We start from the raw sequence: 18,925 nt of genomic DNA on the forward strand, positions 1-18,925 counted from the left end.
AGAGGCCAAAGTGCGATCCAAAGAGCGAAGCACTAACATTTTGATCTCTTTTCTTTTCGGAACCCTGAAGAGAGTGAGAAGAGAGCAAAGAGGAGGAGGAGGTGGGGAGGGGAATAAAGGCGGAGGAGGGGCGGAATGCTGCCTCTTTTGCTTTAATGGCAGTGGTGCAAACCCTAAAGGAGAGATAAGTCGCTTCCATTGGTGACGGGAGTATCTCGCCCGTGTGGGGAAAAGGGAACGGGGTTTTGTCGCCACCTGCCTTGCCCTTCCGTCCGTTGCCATCTCGGCGTCCCGATCTATTTTGGCATTTTCCCTGCCCATTCTACCCGTGATGGAGAGAGACGCTGGGGAGACACAGGAATGCGTCCTGTTCCCCCGTGTCGGCATTTTGGATTTGGATTTCGATTTCAGGGGCCGGTGAAGGTCGACAAGATTTGGACTGAGAAGTTGCAACTTTCTTAATTGAATGAATGGAAAATAGAGCGATCTTTCTTACATTTTAGGTTCGCTGTTGGCATTGCTTCTCCGTCTACGGTGGCACTCGAAGGTTGCGATTTTGATTCATTCGGCTTTGGCTTCCCATCGGAATATTAGTATATCGGCTTAAGTTTAGTGAGTTCGTCGGAGAAAGGTACGCACCATTTCTTTGTCCATATGATGCGTAGAACAAATTCTAACATAAATCAGTGTCAAAATCTGGACTCCTATTGTTCACATATGTTCTTTGGTTACAGAAAAGAAGGATCTTGTCGCGAGTGCTAAAGAAGAACATTGTGCTTTGGATGCTATTCGGTGCTAGCAATGGTTCCTAGAAGCTATATTACCTGTCTGCTCACTGTATTTGTGGTTTTGGTCCTTATACCACACACACACCAGCTGCAATCCTCCCAAGCTTGGTCGTTGCTGAGAATCCAGCGGCTTCTCAATTATCCTCCTGTTCTGAGTAGCTGGAATACCAGCACGGACTTCTGCAATGCTGATCCAAATCCATACCTGACAGTTGTTTGCTACGAAGAGAGCATAACCCAGTTGCACATAAGTGGAAGTGACAGTTCTCCGCCTCTTCCACTGAGTTTCTCGATCGATTCTTTCTTCACTACTCTCACTCGGCTCCCAAACTTGAAGGTCCTCTCTTTGACTTCGCTAGGCCTTTGGGGTCCCCTTCCTCCAAAGATTTCTCGCTTGTCTTCTCTAGAGATCGTCAATATGAGCTCAAATTACTTGTATGGAGCCATTCCTCGGCAAGTTTCCAGTTTGAGACATCTCCAAACTCTTATACTTGAACACAACATGTTCACTGGCCAAGTTCCTGATGTTTTGAGTGAACTTTCTCTTTTGGCTGTGTTGAACTTACAGAACAATACTTTAAGTGGGCCTTTGCCACAATCGATTAGTGGTCTGCAGTCACTTAGGGTGCTTGTTCTCTCCTCAAATAGTTTGTCTGCGGATTTACCTGATCTTAGTGGTTTGACTAACCTTCAAGTGCTTGATCTAGAGAACAACTACTTCGGACCTCAATTTCCAAGATTACAGAGGAAGGTGGTGACTGTTGTGTTGAGAAAAAATAGGTTCGGTGGTGGCTTGCCAGCTGATCTAAGCTCCTATTATTTGCTCGAACGGTTGGATGTCTCTTTCAATAAATTCGTTGGGCCTTTTCTGCCATCGCTGTTGTCTCTTCCTTCTATTCGATATCTGAATATTGCTGGAAACAGATTCACTGGAATGCTTTTTCAAAACACGACTTGCAATGATGATCTTAAGTTTGTAGATTTGTCTTCAAATCTTTTGTCTGGTAACTTGCCAACATGTCTGTTTTCAAACACTAAGGACAAGGTGGTTTTGTACTCATCAAATTGTTTAGGGATCGAGGATCATGGTCAGCATCCAACCTCATTTTGCCAGACTCAAGCTTTGGCTGTGGGAATATTGCCTCACCAAGAAAAGAGAACATCAGGTGGCAAAAAAGTTATCGCAATTGGTGTAGCAGTAGGGATTGTTGGAAGCATTTCGATAGTTGGTTTTGCAGTTTTCTTTGCTATTAGAAGAGGAATTATCAAGAGGCTAATGAAGCAACCTCCAAGAAGAATAGTAGAGCATGCTTCAAGTGGATACCCTTTCAAGTTGCTGGCTGATGCAAGTATATCCTCTCTCTTATAATGTGGTTTGAACATATTTTTGGTAACTTAATGTGTTATATCGCTCAACACCTTTTCAGTGTGCATGAAACCCTAGTCCTATGTTTGCTTATACTAAAAAAGAAAGTTAGCCTGGAAATAATAACTCACGCTTTTGAAATTACTTGTTTTAAGTATTTAGTGTTATTTCATGCAACCCACTGGTATGGCTTTTACCTCAATTTCACCCATTTTATTTTCTACATTGTTGATTTTGTACTTTGCTCTTAATCTCAAAGGGTACATATCTCAAACAATGAAGTTGGGAGCACTTGGCATTCCATCTTATAGATCATTTTCAGTGGAGGAGCTGGAAGCTGCTACAAATAACTTCGAACCGTCAAGGTTCATGGAAGAAGGCTCTCATGGTCAGGTGTGCCATTACCGTTACTTTAACTCATCCATGTTTACCTTAGAAGTACTGCAAATAGTTGCTTGTCAATATGCCCTTTCACTATTCTTGCTTGGTAATTCTTTCTGTGCTCTTTTTATGTGCTTTAGTGAGACAATTAAAATGCAAATTTCTGCTTGAGAAATTTATGCTGTTGTTTCATTTGAGCAATGTGTTTGATGAGTCCCTCAGTTGATTTTACAAACCTGAGATCGTATTGAAGCTATGCTTTCTAATAAAGTCATGCTGCATAATGTGCAAGATACATTTATCTGGTCTGGCAGTGTTTTTTAAAATAATATAATCATTGGCAACCATTAAAAATTGAAAATAAATTCAACAAATTATATGGATGCTGAATTCCGGTGTTTCTTTCATTTGTAGTAAAATTCTGATGTAACGTTCATGTTCATTTAATATGTTTTCAGGGGCTTGGTTGCAAACTTGCCTGAGTTACCTTGCATCTTGTTTGATAACTCTTCTTTTGTGACATCAGATATACAGAGGAAGACTCAAAGATGGTTCCTGGGTGGCAATAAGATGCTTAAAGCTGAAAAAGGGACAAACTTCCCAGAACTTCAATCGGCATATTGAATTAATATCCAAGCTTAGGCATCGCCATTTGGTCAGTGCCCTTGGCCACTGCTTTGAGTATAACCTGGATGATTCCAGTGTCAGCAGATTATTTCTCATTTTCGAATATGTGTCAAATGGAACATTAAGAAGCAATATATCAGGTGAGGATCTTAGTCCTATAAGGTCATCAACATCTGATTTTTATGTTATTATACATTCTTGTTTTCTGAACAAAACCTAAATCCATTTCAAATTCTACAAAATTTTCAGAGGGAGGTCAGAGGCTTACATGGATACAGAGGCTATCAGCTGCCATTGGTGTAGTAAAGGGTATTCAGTTTTTGCATGGGGGTATCATGCCTGGCTTGTTTTCAAATGATCTAAAAGTCACAAATATATTTTTAGATCAGAATCTTGTTGCAAAAATCAGTAGCTACAACCTTCCAGTACTAGCAGAGAATATGATAACTATGGTAAAAATAAAGATTTTCCATCCTTCTAGACTCTGTTGATTAATCAATTTGATATTCATCCTCTCTGCCTTTATAGGTATCTGCAGGAGGTTCATCGAGTGGATCAAATGAACCTGGTGGAAGGTATGCAGAACATCATCTATCATCTTAAATGCTTAGTTAATAAGATGACCAATTGGTGAGAATAACAAAGTATAGTGATGAAACTTGGGATTCTCAACTGAACAGATGAACAATACAGAGAATCAGGGTCCTAAACACTTCACATTTGCAATCGTGCTAAATAAGTTAGGCATTTTTTTGCTGCACACGATTGAAAATTCAGAAGTGTCTTTGTAACTGATTTATTTTCCACTTTAAAATTATGAAAAATATTATTTGCAACGGGATTTAAATATTTGTAGTTTTGGTGGATATCTACCTCCAACCCATTTATGAGCAGAGCTGATTATACTTCTTCATCCAGCCTAATATGGATGACAAATAAAAGCTGCATCTAGAAACACTATATAGACATCAAGAAGAACATATACTTTTCATTCATTTGTTAGTTTTCTCCATACCATTATTTTTTAGAACATAATTTCTCATAGTCAAACACGCATTAGTAGAATCAGTACTATGTTCATTATATTTGGATCAGCAGCATGAAATTAAGGCTGTCATATGCATTGTATTTCTGCATTTCTTGAATGGAATTTACTTCATTGTTTAGGAATCATCAATCCAATGTACTCGTGTCCAACGGCATTAATGTATTTTATATTACATAAAATATAGTATATGCATTTTACATCTCTGAGTTATAGTTTTACAACTTTGAGTTATTTTTAAGTATTCTTTTGTGACTTGTGGCCTTTTTCAGGCTCAAACATTTGGATAAGATTGACATATATGATTTTGGTATCATCTTACTGGAAATTGTATCCGGCAGGCCAATCACATTAACAAGTGAAGTCCACATAATGAAAGATGAGGTGTGAACCATTATGGTCAAAGAATGTTTATAATATTTCCATTTTTATAAATTATTTGTAATTTTCCATTAAAATAAAAAAAAATGGTAATGCATGTGGAATTGTGAAGCAATTTTTTTGAAATTAATAAGTTTGCATGCTCGAGTTTTCACCTTCACTTTTATTATTATAGTTACAAGAAAGTATTCTAGCTGACGGAGCTGCTCGGAGGAGCCTCGTGGATCATTTTATAAGAAGGCAAAGCTGTGATGAATCACTGAAGACTGTCATGGAGATCTGCCTGCGATGTCTTTCGAAGGAACCAACTCAGAGACCCTCGGTCGAAGATGTGCTTTGGAACTTGCATTTTGCTGTTCAAGTCCAAGAATCTTGGAGGTGGGACTCTCAAAGTAGTGAAGATTCACCTCTTTCACCTCGTCAGCCTCCCCGATCGCCAGTCTCACTCAATTAGCTACTATCGTGGCATAATAGTAAGTGAAAATCACAACACAAACTTGATGACTCTCTGATTCATTTAGTATTTTAATTAATGCCCATCGTGGGAGTTGATCACTCTTGTACGTATGTAACATTTAACGGGACTTTTTAAGACTAACATGTCTGTGTTCCCTCTTTTGTGAGCACTGCAGTATGGAAGCCTTATTCTGTGTTTTAAGTTATACCTAATCAATACATGACCCCATAACTTCTTTTCCCTTTTGCAACTAAAATATGACCAAATAAAGTTGGAAATTTCCTGAAAACTTACTATTTCATAAAATTATTGCTTGAGACTCTACAAGGTCACGAAAGGTGATTAATAAACCATTTGCTTTGTGGTCCATTATGAAATTCTACCTGATTTCATGATTTAAACTGCATGAAATGAGATAATAATTTCCTTCCAAGATCGACACTTTAAAAGTTCTGATTGAAGTTTCTCTTGCCAATTTGGTTGGTTCTTTGCACATAGAGGCCTTCCTTCAGATTGCTTGTGAATTGTACCATCCTCAATTGGCTGAAAAAGGAAAAAGAAAACAAGATGATTTTTCTAGGGATCTAAATACTGGTATTTTGTATTATACTGTTGCTCATGTGTCTCTTGCACAATTTACTGTGAGTACTGATTTGGTAAAAATTGGTTTCTTTGTGCAGGTTGGCTGCTTCCACGGTCGTCACCCAGCCCAAAGTAAAGACGTCTCTGTCTGGGTCTTCTATAGTTAAGAGCTGCATGCTGCAATTACCAGGAAAGGGTCAAGGATTAACGTCCACAAATTTACCCATCATGACAAAGACTGACCTGTGCTGCTAAGAAATCTGGCTATTAATCATCATTAGAAAGAACTTCAATGTTTTCACTGTCAACCAAAAGTTTCCAATTTGTTTGCGTCCGAAAAGAGAAGAAAGAACCCCACAAGATGGATGTACAAAATGCACTTCAGTATCATGTTTGTCATGCATTACATTTGTTGCTGTATGAAAGTTGTTGTGTCCCTTCGAGTTCGTACCACGCGCGTGCGTCACGTCGACCCCGAGGTGCCTCGCGTTTCTTTCTCTGACTGCCTGTCTGATCCAATATGAATGATCCCACCAAGTATGGCGGCTATCCATACCCAGCTCAGGGGAGGCGCTGCAATCCTGCTCTTCTACCTTTTATTCTCCTTCTACTGTCCTTTCATGCCCTCATTTGTTCTTCGACTAGTTCAGTTGCTGACGTCTAATTTTGTTTGGTTTTGCTGCTCTGGTGGGTGGTGCCGCAAGGCTACTACCGCCCGGCTGTGGTGGCGCCGCCTCATTACGTCGCTCCTCCCGCGAAGTGAGCCCAGTTTCCTTGATGCATGGTGTTACGGTAAGTAACTTTTTTAGCCGTGGCCTCGGGGCCGTCGCGGCTTGGTTCGGGTCCGGAAGGCGATGATCTCCGTGGGGGCGCTCCTGCAGGTCTCCCGGCGGCCGAGCTCGGTGGTTTGGGTCGGGAGGTCGGTTCGGCAGGTCGGGTCGGCGGTTCGGGTCGGCGGCTCGGGTCGGGAGGCAGCTCCGCCGCAGCTTCGGGAAGAGGCGACACCGGTCGGGAGGTCGGTTCGGCAGGTCGGCGGCTCGGGTCGGGAGGCAGCTCCGCCGCAGCTTCGGGAAGAGGCGACACCGTCTCGCACCTGCACACAGGTCGGGCCGGGAGCTCGGCCCAACCCCTCCGACGATCAAGTTAGAGGAGGATGTGGAGGGGATTGTGGATGAAGAAGAGTTCCTCTGTTTTGTGTCTGAGTGAGTTTCCCTCCCCTTTTCTCTTGAGAGTTCGGGGGTATTTCTAGAGGAGGTTTGATGTTACCGCCGGGGTTGTGTGGGAGGCTGAGCTGATGCAGGGTATGGAGAGCCTCGGGCAGTGTGTCGCTCAGGGGGTTGCGTGGGAGATCGGGGGATCGCAGGGTATGGGCGAGCTTCACCCGTTACCTGCTTCTGCTTCTGTCTCGTCCGGCTGTGCTGGGTCTGCCATTTTTTGCCATATCATATGCCCCCCCCGAAAGGAGCTATGCGTCGGTTCTTGCATGCAGGGGGTCCGATGCATGGCTTTTTACTTCAGGCGGGCTGGTCATGCATTTCCGAGGCGTATGACGTAGGCGGGCTAGCCGCGCGGACGTGTCTCGTGCAACATGGGGCCGAGGTGCGCAACTCAGTCAGGAAGCCGAGCAGGGTTAGACTCGGGGCCGATGGAGCCGATGAGGGCTGAGGAGCACAGCGTAGGCGGGGTGACCTCGCAGGCGTGATCTCGGGATGGCGTAGAGCCGAGGGCCGAGGAGCACAACGCAGGCGGAGCAACCGCGCAGGTGTGGTCTCGGGATGGCGTAGAGTCGAGGGCCGAGGAGTGCAACGCAGGCGGAGCAACTGCGCAGGTGCGGTCTCGGGGTGGCGTAGAGCCGAAGAGCCGAGGAGAACAATGCAGGCGGAGCAACCGCGCAGGTGTGGTCTCGGGATGGCATAGAGCCGAGGGCCGAGGAGCACAACGCAGGCGGAGCAACCGCGCAGGTGTGGTCTCGGGATGGCGTAGAGCCGAAGAGCCGAGGAGAACAACGCAGGCGGAGCAACCACGCAGGTGTGGTCTCGGGATGGCGTAGAGCCGAGGGCCGAGGAGCACAACGCAGGCGGGGCAACCGCGCAGGTGTGGTCTCGGGATGGCATAGAGCCGAGGGCCGAGGAGCACAACGCAGGCGGAGCAACCGCGCAGGTGTGGTCTCGGGATGGCGTAGAGCCGAGGGCCGAGGAGCACAACGCAGGCGGGGCAACCGCGCAGGTGTGGTCTCGGGATGGCATAGAGCCGAGGGCCGAGGAGCACAACGCAGGCGGAGCAACCGCGCAGGTGTGGTCTCGGGATGGCGTAGAGCCGAGGGCCGAGGAGCACAACGCAGGCGGAGTAACCGCGCAGGTGTGGTCTCAGGGTGGCGTAGAGCCGAAGAGCCGAGGAGAACAACGCAGGCGGAGCAACCGCGCAGGTGTGGTCTCGGGATGGCGTAGAGCCGAAGAGCCGAGGAGAACAACGCAGGCGGAGCAACCGCGCAGGTGTGGTCTCGGGATGGCGTAGAGCCGAGGGCCGAGGAGCACAACGCAGGCGGGGCAACCGCGCAGGTGTGGTCTCGGGATGGCATAGAGCCGAGGGCCGAGGAGCACAACGCAGGCGGAGCAACCGCGCAGGTGTGCCTTGGGCATTACGCGACCGAGGAGCAAGGCTGAAGAGCCTCGGGCATTATGCGACCGAGGAGTAGGCGGGTGGACCGCTCTGGTGTGCCTCGGGCATTACACGACCGAGGAGTATGATGCAAGCGGGCTGGCCGTGCAGCCGTGTCTCGGGGTTTATGGAGCCGAGGGGCACGACGCGGGCGTACTGGCGGCACTGGTCTGTCTCGGGAACATGGAGCCAAGGAGCACGACGCAGGCGGCTGGCGGCGCAGGTGTGGTCTCGGGCATTGCGCGACCAAGGAGCACGACGCAGGCGGGCAGACCGCGCAGGCGTGGTCGCAAGGGCCATGCGACCGAGTAGCACGACGCAGGCGGGCAGGACGCGAGGGCGTGGACTCGGGCACCATGCAGCTGAGGTACATGATAGAGGCGGACAGGCCGCGCCGAGGTAGATCTCGGCAGCGATTGGCCGAGGTGCTCGGTGCAGGCAGGCTGCGACCGAGGGACACCGCTTTAGGCGGACAAGCCGCGCTGAGGTGGGATTTCGGCAGAGAGTTGCCGAGGTGCTCGGTGCAGGCAGGCTGTGACCGAGGTGGTGGGCTTGGCAAGCATGGAGCGGGTGCAGGCAAGCCGCGGCCGAGGGGCGTGAACCAGGTGGATAGGGCCGTGGAGTTCGGCGCGGGCCGACTGGCCGTGCAGACGTGTCTCGGGGTTTATGGAGCTGAAGGGCACGACGCGGGCGTTCTGGCGGCACTGGTCTGTCTCGGGAACATGGAGCCAAGGAGCACGACGCAGGCGGCTGGCGGCGCAGGTGTGGTCTCGGGCATTGCGCGACCGAGGAGCACGACGCAGGCGGGCAGACCGCGCAGGCGTGGTCGCAAGGGCCATGCGACCGAGTAGCACGACGCAGGCGGGCAGGACGCGAGGACGTGGACTCGGGCACCATGCAGCCGAGGTACACGATAGAGGCGGATAGGCCGCGCCGAGGTAGACCTCGGCAGTGATTGGCCGAGGTGCTCGGTGCAGGCAGGCTGCGACCGAGGGACACCGCTCAGGCGGACAGGCCGCGCTGAGGTGGGATTTCGACATAGTGTTGCCGAGGTGCTCGGTGCAGGCAGGCTGCGACCCAGGGACACCGCTCAGGCGGGCAGGCTGCGCTGAGGTGGGCTCAGGCCGTCTACGACTGAGCCGTGCGAATGCAAAAAAGAGGGGGTTAGGCCGAGGCTAACCGTGAGCCAAGAGGTACGCTGAGGCGCGCAGGCGGCGGGCTGGCCGCGCATGGGGCCGAGGAGCCGAGGCAGCGGGCTGCTTGCTGCGTATGGGGCCGAGGGGCCGAAGCAGCGTGCTGGCTGCGCATGAGGCCGAGGGGCCGAGGCAGCGGGCTGCTTGCTGCGCATGGGGCCGAGGAGCCGAGGCAGCGAGGCAGTAAGGCAGCGTGCCGGCTGCGCATGAGGCCGAGTGGCCGAGGCAGCGAGGCTGCTCGCTGGCTGCGCGTGAGGCCGAGGAGCCGAGGCAGCGAGGCAGCAAGGCAGTAAGGCAGCGTGCTGGCTGCGCATGAGGCCGAGTGGCCGAGGCAGCGAGGCTGCTTGCTGGCTGCGCGTGAGGCCGAGGAGCCGAGGCAGCATGCTACTTGCTGCGCATGAGGCTGAGGAGCCGAGGCAGTGTAGTGCTTGCTGCGCATGGGGCCGAGGCCGAGGCAGCGCAGTGCTTGCTGCGCATGAGGCCGAGTGACCGAGGCAGCGGGCTGCTTGCTGCGCATGGGGCCGAGGAGCCGAGGCAGCGAGGCAGCAAGGCAGCAAGGCAGCGTGCCGGCTGCGCATGAGGCCGAGTGGCCGAGGCAGCGAGGCTGCTCGCTGGTTGCGCGTGAGGCCGAGGAGCCGAGGCAGCGAGGCGGCAAGGCAGCAAGGCAGCGTGCCGGCTGCGCATGAGGCCGAGTGGCCGAGGCAGCGAGGCTGCTCGCTGGCTGCGCGTGAGGCCGAGGAGCCGAGGCAGCGAGGCAGCAAGGCAGTAAGGCAGCGTGCTGGCTGCGCATGAGGCCGAGTGGCCGAGGCAGCGAGGCTGCATGCTGGCTGCGCGTGAGGCCGAGGAGCCGAGGCAGCGTGCTACTTGCTGCGCATGAGGCTGAGGAGCCGAGGCAGCGTAGTGCTTGCTGCGCATGGGGCCGAGGCCGAGGCAGCGCAGTGCTTGCTGCGCAAGGGGCCGAGTGGCCGAGGCTGCGCAGTGCTTGCTATGCATGGGGCCGAGTGGCCGAGGCAGCGTGTTACTTGCTGCGCATGAGGCCGAGTGACCGAGGCAGCGAGGCAGCTTGCTGCGTATGAGGCCGAGTGGCCGAGGCAGCGTGTTGGCTGCGCATGAGGCCGAGTGGCCGAGGCAGCGAGGCTGCTCGCTGGCTGCGCGTGAGGCCGAGGAGCCGAGGCAGCGAGGCAGCAAGGCAGTAAGGCAGCGTGCCGGCTGCGCATGAGGCCGAGTGGCCGAGGCAGCGAGGCTGCTCGCTGGCTGCGCGTGAGGCCGAGGAGCCGAGGCAGCGAGGCAGCAAGGCAGTAAGGCAGCGTGCTGGCTGCGCATGAGGCCGAGTGGCCGAGGCAGCGAGGCTGCTTGCTGGCTGCGCGTGAGGCCGAGGAGCCGAGGCAGCATGCTACTTGCTGCGCATGAGGCTGAGGAGCCGAGGCAGTGTAGTGCTTGCTGCGCATGGGGCCGAGGCCGAGGCAGCGCAGTGCTTGCTGCGCATGAGGCCGAGTGACCGAGGCAGCGGGCTGCTTGCTGCGCATGGGGCCGAGGAGCCGAGGCAGCGAGGCAGCAAGGCAGCAAGGCAGCGTGCCGGCTGCGCATGAGGCCGAGTGGCCGAGGCAGCGAGGCTGCTCGCTGGTTGCGCGTGAGGCCGAGGAGCCGAGGCAGCGAGGCGGCAAGGCAGCAAGGCAGCGTGCCGGCTGCGCATGAGGCCGAGTGGCCGAGGCAGCGAGGCTGCTCGCTGGCTGCGCGTGAGGCCGAGGAGCCGAGGCAGCGAGGCAGCAAGGCAGTAAGGCAGCGTGCTGGCTGCGCATGAGGCCGAGTGGCCGAGGCAGCGAGGCTGCATGCTGGCTGCGCGTGAGGCCGAGGAGCCGAGGCAGCGTGCTACTTGCTGCGCATGAGGCTGAGGAGCCGAGGCAGCGTAGTGCTTGCTGCGCATGGGGCCGAGGCCGAGGCAGCGCAGTGCTTGCTGCGCAAGGGGCCGAGTGGCCGAGGCTGCGCAGTGCTTGCTATGCATGGGGCCGAGTGGCCGAGGCAGCGTGTTACTTGCTGCGCATGAGGCCGAGTGACCGAGGCAGCGAGGCAGCTTGCTGCGTATGAGGCCGAGTGGCCGAGGCAGCGTGTTGGCTGCGCATGAGGCCGAGTGGCCGAGGCAGCGAGGCTGCTCGCTGGCTGCGCGTGAGGCCGAGGAGCCGAGGCAGCGAGGCAGCAAGGCAGTAAGGCAGCGTGCTGGCTGCGCATGAGGCCGAGTGGCCGAGGCAGCGAGGCTGCTTGCTGGCTGCGCGTGAGGCCGAGGAGCCGAGGCAGCATGCTACTTGCTGCGCATGAGGCTGAGGAGCCGAGGCAGTGTAGTGCTTGCTGCGCATGGGGCCGAGGCCGAGGCAGCGCAGTGCTTGCTGCGCATGAGGCCGAGTGACCGAGGCAGCGGGCTGCTTGCTGCGCATGGGGCCGAGGAGCCGAGGCAGCGAGGCAGCAAGGCAGCAAGGCAGCGTGCCGGCTGCGCATGAGGCCGAGTGGCCGAGGCAGCGAGGCTGCTCGCTGGTTGCGCGTGAGGCCGAGGAGCCGAGGCAGCGTGTTGGCTGCGCATGTGGCCGAGTGGCCGAGGCAGCAATGCTGCTTGCCGGCTGCGCAGGAGGCCGGGTGGCCGAGGCAGCGAGGCAGCAAGGCGGCGTGTTTGCCGCGCATGAGGCCGAGTGGCCGAGGCAGCGTGTTGCTTCGTCAGCCGAGCAGTTGAGGCGGGCGGCCACGCATGGGACCGAGGGGTCGATGCAGCATGCTGGCTGCAGCGTGTTGGCTGCGCACGGGGCCGAGGGGCCGAGGCAGCGTGTTTGGCTGCGCATGAGGCCGAGGAGCCGAGGCAGCGAGCTGCTCGCTGCGCAAGGGGCCGAGCCTCGAGGCCTCGGGCATTATGCGACCGAGGTGGTAGCCTCGGGCATTACGCGACCGAGGTGATGGCCTCGGCAAGCGTGGAGCCGGGGCACTCGGCGCAGGCAGGCTGCGGCCGAGGGATGTAACCCAGGTGAAGAAGGTAGTGGATATGGCCGAGGAGTTCGGCGCGGGCAGGCTGCCTCCGAGGGGCACCGCTCAGGCGGGCAGGCCGCGTTGAGGTGGGATTTCGGCAGAGAGCTGCCGAGGTGCTCGGTGCAGGCAGGCTGCGACCGAGAAACACCGCTCAGGGGGGCAGACCGCGCTGAGGTAGGCTCGGCGCAGGCAAGCTGCGACCGAGGGGCGAGACCCTGGTCGGTAAGCCGCCCTGAGACAGACTCGGCAGTGAATATGGCCGAGTAGCTCGGCGCAGGCAGGCTGCGGGCGCTGCTCAGGCGGGCAGACCGCGCTGAGGTAGGCTCGGCGCAGGCGAGCTGCGACCGAGGGGCGAGACCCTGGTCGGTAAGCCGCCCTGAGACAGACTCGGCAGTGAATATGGCCGAGTAGCTCGGCGCAGGCAGGCTGGCCGCGCATGGGGCCGAGGAGCCGAGGCAGCGGGCTGCTTGCTGCGCATGAGGCCGAGTGACCGAGGCAGCGAGGCAGCTTGCTGGCTCCGCACGAGGCCGAATGGCCGCGGCGGCGAGGCTGCTTGCTGCGCGTGAGGCCGAGTGGCCGAGGGCCGAGGTGCCGAGGCAGTGTGCTGGCTGCGCACGAGGCCGAGTGGCCGAGGCAGCGAGGCAGCGTGTTAGCTGCGCGTGGGGCCGAGTGGCCGAGGCAGCGAGGCAGCAAGGCAGCGTGTTAGCTGCGCGTGGGGCCGAGTGGCCGAGGCAGCGAGGCAGCGTGTTTGCCGCGCATGAGGCCGAGTGGCCGAGGCAGCGAGGCAGCAAGGCGGCGTGTTTGCCGCGCATGAGGCCGAGTGGCCGAGGCAGCGAGGCTGCGTGCTGGCTGCGCATGGGCCAAGTCTCTCAAGCGACGCCATATCTCTCCTTATGCATGCTGTGGCCGAGGAGCTACTCGGGTAGGCTGTGACCGAGGAGGTCTCGGGTAAGCTGTGGCCGAGGAGCTCTCGGGCATGCCATGGCCGAGGAGCTACTTAGGCCGCGTAGAGGAAGTCTCGGGCAAGCCGTGGCCGAGGAGGTCTCGGGTAGGCTGTGGCCGAGGAGCTCTCGGGCATGCCATGGCCGAGGAGCTACTTAGGCCGCGTAGAGGAAGTCTCGGGCAAGCCGTGGCCGAGGAGGTCTCGGGTAGGCTGTGGCCGAGGAGCTCTCGGGCATGCCATGGCCGAGGAGCTACTTAGGCCGCGTAGAGGAAGTCTCGGGCAAGCCGTGGCCGAGGAGGTCTCGGGTAGGCTGTGGCCGAGGAGCTCTCGGGCATGCCATGGCCGAGGAGCTACTTAGGCCGCGTAGAGGAAGTCTCGGGCAAGCCGTGGCCGAGGAGGTCTCGGGTAGGCTGTGGCCGAGGAGCTACTCGGGTAGGCTATGACCGAGGAGGTCTCGGGCAGGCTGTGGCCGAGGAGGTCTCGGGTAGGCTGTGGCCGAGGTGTTCGGCGCGGGCAGGCTGGTCGCGCGCGTGGGACCGAGGGGTCGAGGCGCTTGTGGCCGAGCCACGCGCGTGACCGAGGTGTCGAGGCGCGCGGGCTGGTCGCGCGCGTGGGACCGAGGAGCCGAGGCGCGCGGGATGGCCGCGCGCGTGGGGCCTAGTGGCCGAGACGCTCGGCGCGGTCGGGCTGGCCGCGCGCGTGGGGCCGAGTGGCCGAGACGTGCGGCGCGGTCGGGCTGGCCGCGCGCAAGAGACGCGGGCGGTTTGGCCGCGCGCATGAGGCGCGGTCGGGCTGGCCGCGCGCATGAGACGCGGGCGGTTTGGCCGCGCGTGATGCGCGCGGGTTGGCCGCGCGGGAGGCGCGCGTGGGACCGAGGGGTCGAGGCGCTTGTGGCCGAGCCACGCGCGTGACCGAGTAGCCGAGACGCGCGGGCTGGTCGCGCGCGTGGGACCGAGGTGCCGAGGCGCGCGGGCTGGTCGCGCGCGTGGGACCGAGGGGCCGAGGCGCGGGGGCTGGCCGCGCGCGTGGGGCCGAGTGGCCGAGACGCTCGGCGCGGTCGGACTGGCCGCGCGCGTGGGACCGAGGGGTCGAGGCGCTTGTGGCCGAGCCACGCGCGTGACCGAGTAGCCGAGACGCGCGGGCTGGTCGCGCGCGTGGGACCGAGGTGCCGAGGCGCGCGGGCTGGCCGCGCGCGTGGGGCCGAGTGGCCGAGACGCGCGGCGCGGTCGGGCTGGCCGAGACGCGCGGCGCGGTCGGGCTGGCCGAGACGCGCGGCGCGGTCGGGCTGGCCGCGCGCGTGGGACCGAGGGGCCGAGGCGTGCGGGGCCGGGAAGCCAAGACCGACCCCAGAAGTCGCTGCTGCTGGTGCAGGTCGGCTGCAGTGGAGCAGCCAAGGAGAAAGCTAACGTACCGTCATTTCGGGCCCTCCTTCTAGCGCCATTATGTTACGGTAAGTAACTTTTTTAGCCGTGGCCTCGGGGCCGTCGCGGCTTGGTTCGGGTCCGGAAGGCGATGATCTCCGTGGGGGCGCTCCTGCAGGTCTCCCGGCGGCCGAGCTCGGTGGTTCGGGTCGGGAGGTCGGTTCGGCAGGTCGGGTCGGCGGTTCGGGTCGGCGGCTCGGGTCGGGAGGCAGCTCCGCCGCAGCTTCGGGAAGAGGCGACACCGGTCGGGAGGTCGATTCGGCAGGTCGGCGGCTCGGGTCGGGAGGCAGCTCCGCCGCAGCTTCGGGAAGAGGCGACACCGTCTCGCACCTGCACACAGGTCGGGCCGGGAGCTCGGCCCGACCCCTCCGACGATCAAGTTAGAGGAGGATGTGGAGGGGATTGTGGATGAAGAAGAGTTCCTCTGTTTTGTGTCTGAGTGAGTTTCCCTCCCCTTTTCTCTTGAGAGTTCGGGGGTATTTCTAGAGGAGGTTTGATGTTACCGCCGGGGTTGTGTGGGAGGCTGAGCTGATGCAGGGTATGGAGAGCCTCGGGCAGTGTGTCGCTCAGGGGGTTGCGTGGGAGATCGGGGGATCGCAGGGTATGGGCGAGCTTCACCCGTTACCTGCTTCTGCTTCTGTCTCGTCCGGCTGTGCTGGGTCTGCCATTTTTTGCCATATCACATGGTGTGTCCTCGTATTCATCCACTCATATGCGTCCATGTCTAGTATTGAACAGTACGTTATTTTGACTCTCTGCAGTCTTGCTGCTCTCTGCTGTTGCTGCCTGATAGACTTGTCTTCGATCATCTTCCCACACGATTACAAGTCTGTGGCCTTAAGTCTCATCTCTTTATTCCTCTTTACTTCCTCCTCGAGTCATGGAGTTCGCCTCAGGTGTTGTGTGCTTGCACCTGTAGACACTTCATGGAACCTTTCAGGGTTCTGTCGTGGAAGTGCCCTCTCAGCACTGTTACTAGAGCTGATGTGTTCTTGCTGCATGCATCATGTATCAATGCCTTCATCCTTAATCTTGGTTTCATTTTCTAATTGGAACCTATCATTTTCTTATGAATATTAGATGCAAATGTCAATTTGCAATGTATGAACGATGCGAATAATTTAAAGAGGCAAAGCAACCATCAAATAAAGTTCCATCAAATATATATGCGCATGTCCCTAACAGGAAATGTGTATTGTTTTAATCGTCATATATATATATATATAAATATATAAATATATATAAATTGGTTTTCATTGATGTGAATGTTTGACTCATTTGACATGTTAATTTTATGTCCCTTTGATCCATTTTTCTGAGAAGGAGTAAGGGTTGTCAACCAACTTACCTTGGGCTGCCTAAAGGGGATTGATGTACCACCTGACCTCCCCACGAAGCAAGGTATGTAATTTCGTACCGTACCGAAGTTTCTACGTTCGTTCGGTATGGTACGAAACTGTATATCGAGCGGTATATCGAATGGTATATCGTTCGGTGTATATATATATATATATATATATATATATATATATATAGTCCTTCTCCCACGCTATCACGAACGGTCATCGGGCACCCGCAACAACTTCGTTCAACGAACCGTTCGTCGCTCACACCTGCATGTATAGCTGCTTGACAGCATGTTTTCTCTTAGTTTTGGGTCATTTTGCTTGTAAATATGTAAGTTCGAACAAGCTGCAGCGTTGCAAAGCGACCGCTCACCGAACCGAGCAAAACAGCCCCAAAACAGCTCCGTTTTCGCGTGCCGCGGGAGGTGAGCGGAGAACTGCCTCCGCTCACCAAAACGTCAGTCATCTCAGACCCCAGGAACCCCTCGGGTGGCACAGGGCTGGATGGGGCTTCGATTATATACCGGGCGTTGAGATCTCATTCGTAAGTTCGCACGTGACCTTTACGGGAACTTGTCTTTGCGCTCGGGACCAGGTGAGCGACTGTTTGTGGGCTTGCAGCTGTTCGTTCATCCTTGAAAGCCTTGTTTTTCTCCCTCCCTCTTTTCTCTTGTGCACACAGGGTGTTCGTCGAATTGCTTGTAAAGCTTCCCTTTTCGCAAGACTTCGGGACTTGTCCGTTGCTCGTTCTTTCGAACTAACTTCTTTCTCTTTTACAGGTCCTTAGGGACCTGCGAGAGGTTACAAAGTGGGCTGATCCTTGCGGAGCAAGATCGCAAGGGCGAAGCGCAATTTAGGCAACGCAAGCTAAGTTCGCGTCTTTGCCACAAGGGTGACTCGTGACTTAGGCAACGCAAGCTAAGTTCGCGTCTTTGGCCGCAAGGGTGCCTCACGCCTTAGGCAATTCCAGCTAAGGTCATGACAACGCGGAGCGACGCCTCGATGTCGTCTTTTCCAATGACCTCTTAAATTAATTAAAATTTATTGTGCCAATGACCTCTTAAATACTTTGGGCTTCATATATTACCTATTTTGATGTAAAACCTGCTAGCGGCAGCTTCGAAGTTGATGTGGATGTTGCTATTTATTTTGTCTGCAGAGAATAGAATTGAGATCAATCCTTTTTGTCAATATTGTTGTCAAAACACATCTGTTCGAGATCATAATTGATATCAAAATATGCTCTAATTATTAAGCTCCAAACCAAACAATAACTCGTTGGCACTGCTCTTGAAAACCTTGAAGTTAAAGGAGAAAGACAAAGTTATCACTGCAAGTAGACAATTTCTGTCACATTTGTTAAAAATCATGAAGTATTGAGTTTCCATCCAATTCGTCGTTTGTTGCTGATTTTCTTCTTTCATGCATAAAATTTTGTGATTGGAAGATATTTCTTGCAGAACTAATAGTTTTCTTCATTATCTCATCGTAAATGAGATTTCAAATTTACTGAAAGTATCTAAATCCCATAGTGTGAAACACAGCATCCTAACATTAGCAGCAATATTGCAAGTGTCCTAATATATTAGGATTACAACTATACATGAAAATCCTAATCAACTATCCTGTTTAAATTAGAAATGTAGCTATTTAAGAAAATAACAATATATGGGAACACAACTATATACGATGGAAACTTCCATATTCTACATATATATATATATATATATATATGTATATATATATGTATATGTATATATATATGTATATGTATATATATATGTATATGTATATATATATGTATATGTATAGATATATGTATATGTATATATATATGTATATGTATATATATGTATACATATATATATATAAATATATATATATATATATTTGTATATATATATATATATTTGTATATATATATATATTTGTATATATATATATATTTGTATATATATATATATATATACAAATATATATATATATATACAAATATATATATATATATATACAAATATATACAAATATATATATATATATACAAATATATATATATATATACAAATATATATATATATATATACAAATATATATATATATATATATACAAATATATATATATATACAAATATATATATATATATATATAAATATATATATATATATATATATATATATATATATATTTGTATATATATATATATATTTGTATATATATATATATATATTTGTATATATATATATATTTGTATATATACAAATATATATATATATATATATATATATATATTTGTATATATATATATATATATTTGTATATATATATATATTTGTATATATATATATATATTTGTATATATATATATATACAAATATATATATATATATATATTTGTATATATATATATATATTTGTATATATATATATATATTTGTATATATATATATATTTGTATATATATATATATTTGTATATATATATATATATATATTTGTATATATATATCTATATTTGTATATATATATATATTTGTATATATATATATATATATATATATTTGTATATATATATATATTTGTATATATATATATATATATATATATATATTTGTATATATATATCTATATATAAAAAATAAAAAAAATAAAATTAATAATACTGTTGTTTCTTCTTTCCTACACCAGATTCTACCATAGTTTCAAATTTAGTCTATCAAATACACCACTACAT

The 18,925-nt window shown here is 52.4% G+C and overlaps 1 protein-coding gene across 2 annotated transcripts; it reads left to right on the plus strand.

Annotated features, from left to right (window-relative positions):
• Window positions 1–170: 170 nt before the first annotated feature.
• On the plus strand, window positions 171–6,014 carry LOC135672933 (probable inactive leucine-rich repeat receptor-like protein kinase At3g03770). Of its 2 annotated transcripts, XM_065181441.1 has the most exons (9): window positions 172–631; window positions 735–2,137; window positions 2,414–2,547; window positions 3,062–3,302; window positions 3,412–3,614; window positions 3,691–3,737; window positions 4,480–4,591; window positions 4,764–5,061; window positions 5,726–6,014. In XM_065181441.1, the coding sequence occupies exons 2-8, from the start codon at window positions 802–804 to the stop codon at window positions 5,040–5,042; spliced, it is 2,352 nt and encodes a 783-aa protein (XP_065037513.1). In that variant the 5' UTR covers window positions 172–631; window positions 735–801; the 3' UTR covers window positions 5,043–5,061; window positions 5,726–6,014. The 2 variants fall into 2 exon arrangements, with proteins under 2 accessions (XP_065037514.1, XP_065037513.1); XM_065181442.1 differs by lacking the exons at window positions 4,480–4,591; window positions 5,726–6,014 and having other exon boundaries at window positions 171–631; window positions 4,764–4,925.
• Window positions 6,015–18,925: the final 12,911 nt, after the last annotated feature.

The sequence above is a fragment of the Musa acuminata genome, chromosome BXJ1-5 (genome assembly GCF_036884655.1).
Source record: "Musa acuminata AAA Group cultivar baxijiao chromosome BXJ1-5, Cavendish_Baxijiao_AAA, whole genome shotgun sequence".
NCBI classification, from domain to species: domain Eukaryota; kingdom Viridiplantae; phylum Streptophyta; class Magnoliopsida; order Zingiberales; family Musaceae; genus Musa; species Musa acuminata.

Excerpts from the sequence above, each read along its gene's own strand:
- LOC135672933 (XM_065181441.1), top strand. The coding sequence starts at position 802 with ATGGTTCCTAGAAGCTATATTACCTGTCTGCTCACTGTATTTGTGGTT. Across the intron at positions 2,548-3,061 it reads AAGAAGGCTCTCATGGTCAG|ATATACAGAGGAAGACTCAA; the intron begins GTGTGCCATTAC and ends TTGTGACATCAG. Across the intron at positions 4,592-4,763 it reads TCCACATAATGAAAGATGAG|TTACAAGAAAGTATTCTAGC; the intron begins GTGTGAACCATT and ends TTATTATTATAG.